The sequence below is a fragment of the Mchenga conophoros genome, linkage group LG22 (genome assembly GCF_057382185.1).
Source record: "Mchenga conophoros isolate Kocher_MC1m ecotype Shallow Benthic linkage group LG22, M_conophoros_male_GT1.1, whole genome shotgun sequence".
NCBI lineage: Eukaryota > Metazoa > Chordata > Actinopteri > Cichliformes > Cichlidae > Mchenga > Mchenga conophoros.
Genome location: NC_140546.1, coordinates 20,663,294 through 20,671,690, shown reverse-complemented (window position 1 = coordinate 20,671,690; position 8,397 = coordinate 20,663,294). Strand labels below are relative to the sequence as shown.

At 41.0% G+C, this 8,397-nt stretch overlaps 1 protein-coding gene across 3 annotated transcripts; it reads left to right on the top strand.

Annotated features, from left to right (window-relative positions):
- Positions 1–224: 224 nt before the first annotated feature.
- dclk3 (doublecortin-like kinase 3) lies at positions 225–7,960 on the top strand. 3 transcript variants are annotated; one of them, XM_085263249.1, is made up of 7 exons: positions 225–549; positions 1,687–1,898; positions 2,403–2,511; positions 3,875–5,059; positions 6,153–6,285; positions 6,370–6,537; positions 6,657–7,960. In XM_085263249.1, the coding sequence occupies exons 2-7, from the start codon at positions 1,762–1,764 to the stop codon at positions 7,367–7,369; spliced, it is 2,445 nt and encodes an 814-aa protein (XP_085119375.1). In that variant the 5' UTR covers positions 225–549; positions 1,687–1,761; the 3' UTR covers positions 7,370–7,960. The 3 variants fall into 3 exon arrangements, with proteins under 3 accessions (XP_085119375.1, XP_085119373.1, XP_085119374.1); XM_085263247.1 differs by having other exon boundaries at positions 2,380–2,511; XM_085263248.1 differs by lacking the exon at positions 2,403–2,511.
- Positions 7,961–8,397: the final 437 nt, after the last annotated feature.

Here is an 8,397-nt window from a genome sequence, read left to right as displayed (position 1 = left end):
AAACTGAATACTTCCGGTAAAAATGCTCAAAATAAAGCCACGCGCCCGCTACAATCGTTAGCCATCTCGAGCTATTAGTTTGTTTAATATGTCAGTAGAGTAATTAATTGCCGTGATAAATATGTGTGGATTTTTTTTAAAAGTATCAAGTTCGGGAGACACACACATCTAGATGCAACACAATGCTCACTGATTCAAAGTATTTTATTTTGACGTCAAACTCGCTGAGCTTCCGGTGTTTTCCCCTGTCCATCCGTTCAACTTGACCTGTATCCATAGCAACCACAGTAGCTACAGGGCCCTCTCTCAGAGCATCCCGTTACTTTACGTGAAAGCTAAGAGGCGGTATGACAGCAGTAGCTCATGGAGGAATAAAGCCGAGCAGGAAATAAGAGTCGCTGTTTTTGAATATATTTGTGTTTTAATTTAATTCGCTGTATTTTTTGTTTTGTTTTTTGTTAAATGTTATTGTTTCGAAAGACATGACTCCCTCACAGAAAGCACGGTATGGATGCGAAGGGGGGCGTAACGCTAAATTAAGATTGTCAGGTGAGTCTTTGGTCGGGCTGAATCGAGTTTACGTGCAGCTAAAATAATTTAAAACTGAGTGTCTCAGCCAAAACTTTGAACTACAAAAGTAGGTGGGAAACATTCGCTTTTAGCTACTAAAAAAATACAAATATTATTTAACTAAAATCTTAAAGACCCTTTTTTTCATAGAAACCATTCTGAAACGAGGTAAGCTTTAGAAAACGTTTTTATGTTAATTGATATTAATGGTCTCTGATATTCATATCCTCATATATTTGGGGCTTAATTAATGAGATTAGTAACACCTGTGTTATAACGTCATGCTAAAATGGCTCTTTTGAAAAAGGCTAGCCCGCAAAGGGCATGAAAAATAGTTAACCTCACAATATATATGGCCTAAGCTCAAAACACACACACACACACACACACACACACACACACACACACACACACACACACACACACACACACAGAAAAAAGGCTGATTCAGTCTTCTTTGACTGGTCACAGCTGGCTCTTTATGGGACATGAATGTTTTTCTGTGTCCACTCTGAAAAGCTTTTTGAGTGTGTGTGTGTTTGCTCACATTTGGGGGAGGGGGGGGGGGGGCTGCTCATGTTGAAGGTAAAGTCTTGTGTCTTTGTCCGTTGTTCTTTGTGTGGAAACAAAACATAAAACCCACAGCTCTGCTGACTGAATGGATAACATCTCTCTGTCTCACCGCATTGCCAGAAAGTGAAATGTCAAAGATGCTGTGTGGGTCTCTAATGATTCATTAATCATGCAGATTTTGCTGAGCCCTAAATAGGTCACACAAGCTTTTGTTGGTGTGGGCGTGTGTATATCTGTAACGGCTTTTCATGACTTAAGGAAGCCTAAATAATTCAGCCGACGGGGCAAGGTGCTTGAGGAATCTCAAATGGCCTTTGGACTCTGTAGGATGGAAAACACTCAAATCTGATCAGCCGGATTTGCTTTCACACTCACACAGGCTCACAGGATGAGGAGCGGGTGTTGTGTTACTTATGAGTTTCTATTGTATACAAGTCTACAAGAGATCTACCAGCCATGTCAACTTCAGTCAGTGTTATAGCACACATTCATAAATCCAACTTGGTTTCCGTGTTTGTTCCTCTACCCCTCCCTTTGCTTCAGGTCCTTCTGTACCCATGTCGAAACGTCCAGTTGGGGTCCCCCAGCCCTGGCCCATTCACCCTCATCCTGCAGAACATGCTCGCAGGTCCCACTTTCTTCCTCCACCTCCTCCTCTCCTCCCCCTATTCCACACCCGGCATGCAGAGGAGAGCGCTGAGCGGCCTCATCTGGTCACCATTGTCCGCCCATGTAGCCAAAGCACACTACGGAAGGTGAGCTAAATGTTGACTGTTTTTGGTAGCTCTTTAAAATAAGGCACAATCTTACTAGTGCCTCACAGACTATTTATGAGACATGTTATTACAACCATTTTTGGATTAAAACGATATCAAAAAATCCCCTGTGGTGACTTTAATGCTTTCTATTTGATAATAATGCAACACAATGATGGCTTGATTCATGGCAACTCTTCATCAGAAGTGCTCATACAGTCCACTGGAGATGTTTATCTAATGAAGAGAAGACCCAATAAGATAAAGGAAGTGTTAGTAGAAGAAAAGAAGGGACACTCTAAAAGTGATTCTTATTAATAGCTTAGAATCAACCTGATTTATTAACCACTTTAAAGACAATATTGATGATTTATAAATCCCTTCTAAAAGTGATGATTTGATGTTTTCAATTTCTAAGAATATAATTTAGATGGGATGAATTTCCTAACCTAACAGTGATTTTTGTCTCTGGGCTTGCAAGGTAACAGTATTGTTGAACCGCAGGGGTGTGGTGTCCTTTGAGCAACTGCTGTTGGATATCTCAGAGGCACTGGGATTTCCTCGCTGGCACAGAGCTAGAGTCACACGTCTTTACACAACTCATGCACGAGAGGTGAGGCCCAACCATGACCAGATTATCTTGAAAAAGGAGCAGGCAAAAATGTGCAGAAGGCGCCCCTATTAACCTCCTGCACCCCACACATTCAGTATACAGTTCAATGTAGAGATTTGTGGTCATTTACTCCAACCTCAATTCTGAAAAAGCTGGGAAACTGTGTAAAATTTAAATAAAAACAGAATGGAACGACTTGCATATTTTATAAACTGAACATTTATTTACAGTAGAGCATTGAAAATATATAAAATGTTTTAACTCAGAAAATGTACCATTTTTTAAGATCAAAGACATCCAACACAGATTTTTTTTTGCCCTGCCTCTTGCACACAGAGATTTTTCCAGAATTTCTCTCTGAATTTTTTGACGATGTTATGCACTGTAGATGTTTGGATATTCAAAGTTTTTATATTTTTAGGTTAATTTTTACTATTTGATAATGATGTGTTTTTACATTGTTCTGAAATTCTTCTGTAATTTGTTAATATTTTTTGTTATAGATGGTTGAGCCATGTTACTGACCTGATCACAATTAACCTAAAGTTCCAAATTATTCCTCTGGCTGTTTCTTTTTAGTACCACTTAGTTTTCCAACTTTTGAGATGTGTTGCTGCTATCAAATTAAAAAAAGATCTGTTAATAAAATACTGTATAAGGCTCTGAGATTTGCAAATCATCTCATATGAATATTATTTATATTTGGCACATATTTCAGACTTTCAGACTGAGGGGGAAAATGTGCAACTATAAAACCCCATTTGTGCAAGGTGCACAGTTGTTGTTTTTTTCTTTTGTGTTCAAAAATGTTTTGAATGGTCTGATTTGGACACAGAGAAAACATATTTGGACATAAAGCAGTATGGTGTGTATGTAAAAGTGACAAAGACTGGGACTAGGGGTTCCAGGTCTTCAAGACCGTGTTAGGCTTTGCTGTACTCCACAACTGACTGACAAATGAACCAATATAAACTTAGCTAAGAATAAAAGATATTCAATGTTTTCTTTTCACAATAAGTTGCACATTTTCACAGGTTTAATCTGAGAAGCATCCCTCACAGTTTGCTCTGTACAATGTTGAGCAAAATAATGCACATTGATAGTATATTTCTCAGACAAATAAATCATTGCACAAAATCTATTAACTTTGCTTTTATAATTAGCCAGAGCATTTTAATATAGGTTGCTACAGCCACATAATCACAGTACATGAAATTAAAAGAGGTGGAAAAGATCAAAAAGAAAAACATGATTTTATATTAAATATAAATATTTTAGCAGCCTTATGAAATTGATAGAATTTTTGCTGCAGATCTGATGTCTGTGAGTGTGTTTTTTTCACCACTGTCTCTGTCTATCACAGGTTAAGGGTGTGTGTGATTTTTTCCGAGGGGAGGTCGCCTTCCTGGCTCTTGGTAAGGCTCGTCCTGAGTTGAGCAGTGTGCAGGAAGCTTTGGAGGAATTATTTCCAGAACATTCACATTACCGATCAAGTGCGCAGCGGGCCTGGGAGAAGAGACTAAGGCCACCGCCAGATAAAGCAGCCAAGGCTGACAGTGGGTACAGCGAAGGGACCGACAACAGTGGGACTAACCAAGAGACATGCCAAGACACAAATACACATGCCAAGCCTTATACTAATACTCACACATCTCAACATACAGACACACATGAGGCAGACAAATATAATTCTGACACACAGAAGTTTCATAAAAAGAATTCATGCAGAAAATCTGTTCACCTTCCCAACCACCTGCAGAGGCTAAATGTGAGGGGAGGAGTCAGAGTGCATCAGCCTTCTCTGATTGATCCTTTTAAACATGAAGAGGTTCCAAGAAATGCAGACATACCATCTCCTGCACTTTGTGAAAACTGCTTAGTGAGAAGACTTAAACATCAGAGTCCACAACCGATCAGTGTGCTATCAGCGAGGGTCCCACTTCCTCCTGTGTCAAAGAGGCAAAAAGAGCAGGAGGCAATAAAGCCGGATATCTATAACAACCCATCATCTCCTCGACCAATCAGCAGAGATGAGGAGAAGAGCCATATTCAAAGTGCAGCTCCAGACATTGGTGAAGCTCTTAAAGAATCACAGAATAAAGAAACCTCTGACCCCCCCACCGATGGCAGAGACGTCACCCTGACAGACATTGAGCAATGCTACAAATTTGGACGTGTGGTTGGAGACGGGAACTTTGCGGTGGTGCGAGAGTGCCGCCGTCGTGACAATGGTCAAACCCTCGCCATCAAAATAGTAGAGCGGACCAAACTGATTGGTCGAGAGCACATGATGCAGAATGAGCTGAGTCTCCTGGGGAGTCTGCGTCACCCTCGCATAGTGCGGCTGTTCGCTCACCACCACACAAACACTCACTCCTATCTGGTGATGGAGCTGGTGAGTGGAGGGGATCTGTTTGAGGCCATCAGTGACCGGGGAAAGTTTTCAGAGGCAGAGGCAGGACTGATGGTGTCAGATGTGAGTGAAGCTCTGAATTATATCCACTGCAAGAGCATCGTCCACAGAGACCTCAAGCCAGAGAACCTCCTGGTGGGTTTCAGGGTAGTGAGAATGATTGTTGGGTTCTCAAGGTCTTGTGTGTAAAAAATGGTAATCAAGCTTCTTTTTTTCATTTTAACATAATACTATTCAGGGTTTTCCCTGGCTTAAAAGGGGTCCTTAAGGAGGGTGACAACAAACATTAACACAATTGGGCCCCTGGCAAAAACACTTTGTTAACTTAGTTAGCAGAAGTCTGCCTTCTCATGTTATTTATGTTTCACAACATACATATTGTGTAACATCAATAATTACACCAATGAGACACCCACACCATAAAACCTAACATAAGTCAATATTAGTGGTTTAAAGCAGTGCATAGATGAGTTGGCAAGTGTGTGACACAATACATGCGTGCTAAAACAAAATGAAAATAACTCAAATGAAAGGATACTTCTGCAACAAAACACATGCATGCACACAGCAAAACATAACATCAAATAAAAGTACAAAGTATATTTTTTATGAAATCAAAACAGGTCGGTCATAGTTTTGTCGCATGCCCATCATGTTAAGTAACATTTGTTAAACTAATACCTTTCTAGATTTGTGGTTAGAATACAAAAATTAAAAAAACAAAACCCCAAAGCAAATAGATACAGTTTAATAATAATGAATAAACAGAGATAAATATAGATTTAAAAAAAAAAACACTGCTAAAAGCAGATGGTAGTTGAGATCCTTTATGTGTCTAGTAATCTTAAGTCTAGCAGATAAGACTGAGCCTAGAACTGAACTTTGTAGTACGCTACACAAACTGAGGTTAGAAGGAGAACCGCCACAAAATGACTTTAGATTATAGCAACTATTCTTCAAATTTTTCTCCCACCAACACTCGAGTTTGACACACTCTCATAAACCAAAACAGCCACATCAACACAAGTGTGCTGTCAGATCATCATACAAGTATTATATATAATGTCTGTAGAGTAAGAAAGTGCAATTATTTTTTAAACTCCAAGATGCACAAAAATGTCAACGGGATAAATATTTTGATGACCTCAAAGACTCAAAAAATTCAAACCCAACTTTGCCTCCATGGCTCACTCCGTCTGTGTTTTATTTCACCTACTCCCTTTCTCAGATAGAGCAAGTCGCTGCTGGCATCTGCAGGCTGAAGCTGGGAGACTTTGGTCTTGCCATGGTTGTAACTGAGCCAGTCTTCACCATATGTGGCACACCCACATATGTAGCCCCAGAGATCCTCTGTGAGACAGGTGAGGACTTTATGTGACTCCTCTGCCTGAATTTGGGTTGCGTTTTGTTATTCTGAAAAGTTGTACTTGTCTTTTGACTGTCAGGTTATGGTGTAGCAGTGGATGTTTGGGCTCTGGGTGTGATTCTCTATATCCTGGTGTGTGGCTTCCCCCCATTTCGCAGTCGTAATCGTGACCAGGTAGAGCTGTTCCAGCTAATAAAGCAGGCACAGCTTAATTTTCCATCCCCCTACTGGGACCCCATATCAGAGGGTGAGTTAAGTATAAGTGTACAAGTAAAAGTAAAAGTACTCGTGTAAAAGTGTAAAAGCAAATATGTGTATACACTCATATTTACAGCGTGTTTTTTCTCTGTGTGCACTCGTGTGCAGAAGCGAGAGGCCTCATCCGAGCTCTCCTTCAGCCGGACCCCACCGTGAGGCTGACAGCAGAGCAGACCCTCCTGCATCCCTGGGTGAAAGCAATGGCTTCAACTTGCAAGCAGAGGGCGCTCACAGACAAAACTCCGAGAGACACAGAAGCCACTGAAGGAAAACCAGAAACAGTCCAGAAACCACCTAAAACAAACACAACAGAATCACTGACAGACAAAACAAGAAAACGCGCCATCAATGAGGAGAACGCACTGAAGGAGCTCGGCAGACAAGATGAGAGACAAACAGCAATGAGCAGTGGAAGAGGACAGGATAAGAACAAACCAGCAGAGCAACATCTAGTGGAGGCAAGCCACTTATCCCCACAGGACGGAGAGCACACACCCTCAGAGGCTTCGACTGGTCAACATAAACCAGAGGCTGCCTCTACAGATAGACGAGAAACACAGTGTCCAAGTCCAAAGCTGCTGAACTCTAAATTCAATCACCTTGATTCCCCCACAGCAGCTGAAACTGAACTTCTACCACAGATTAAGACACAAGCAAAACAGACCAGAATGCAGACACCTACAGGTTCTACACCTCCAACCAACCCATCCTCCACCCCTGCTTCCTCTCTGCATCAACAGAACTTAACTTCTGCACCGCAAAACCATAACAAACCAGACGCACATGCCACCACCATCGCCCACCCTCCAACTCTGTCCTGATGTTACTGTCAATCTCCCATTTGTGTGATGAGATCAGGGTCATTAATTTCATTGTTCCGGACAATACTGTTGATTTCTTGGCAGCTGAATCCTTCAATGGCCTGCAGATGAAGCGATTTTTACTCTCCTGGGGATGAATATGGTCGGATTAATGAGGCTGGATACATCTCATAAATGTATGTAATCCATTTATCCTGCAATCAGAAACTAATCACCGTGTTGTGTAATGACCAAGTAATGACCAAAGCACTGTCTGTGCAATACTGTGAGAGAAGGATGGAAAGGAAAATAGTGAAGCGCAGTTTCTGATTTTTTTACATGCTGGTGCATTAAAAATGCATTTTTTAGTCAATTTTTGGTATTTTTTCTTTTTCTTCTGCAAATTATGGTTAACTTTGAGAGTAAAAGGTCATGTATGCCACTGGTTTTAGTAGTTATTTTTAGCTGTAAGCTGAAGCTGATCCAGCTTCCTTTTATACTTGATATACTTTTATACTAGATGTTCTTTCCTAGAAATCTGTCTTATTTATCTAGCAACATTAGTTTGTTATCTGCTCATGAAATAAAAATATACATACATTTGTATATTATTTGTCCAAATAAATTCTGTTGGCAATACAGTGTGTTGGGTGTAACCAGCTTCTGTAAATTTGAGTTTATGTTACTGATCCTGTGTGATGACAGACAGCCATCTGTGGCAAATGGGTATGTGGTAAGCTCAAGTAAGTAATGAAGATTGCCCAACACCGCTAACAGGGTGAGCACATAGGGCTACTGGGTAAAGTGTGTGTACATAGCTGAGTGGGGCTGCAGGCCATTCCACACAGACCAAATAAGGCAGATCTGTGTGTCCAGTGGGAGTGGTTAGATCTGTCCCTCCTGACTGCAAACAGCTGACCTTCTGACATCCTGCCCACCCCACCCAAAGCAGCCAAAGCACAGGCATAACACCCCCATCCTTTACATATGAAACCCTCCCAGCCCTCGGTGCTCCTCAAACAAATATCTAGGACATGCAAACGCTTATA

What these genes read in the sequence shown, in the direction of transcription:
- dclk3 (XM_085263247.1), top strand. Translation starts at nt 483, where the DNA reads ATGACTCCCTCACAGAAAGCACGGTATGGATGCGAAGGGGGGCGTAAC. An exon ending in GCCAAAGCACACTACGGAAG is followed by an intron (nt 1,899 to 2,379) that starts GTGAGCTAAATG and finishes TGGGCTTGCAAG; the next exon opens with GTAACAGTATTGTTGAACCG. An exon ending in AGAGATCCTCTGTGAGACAG is followed by an intron (nt 6,286 to 6,369) that starts GTGAGGACTTTA and finishes TTTGACTGTCAG; the next exon opens with GTTATGGTGTAGCAGTGGAT.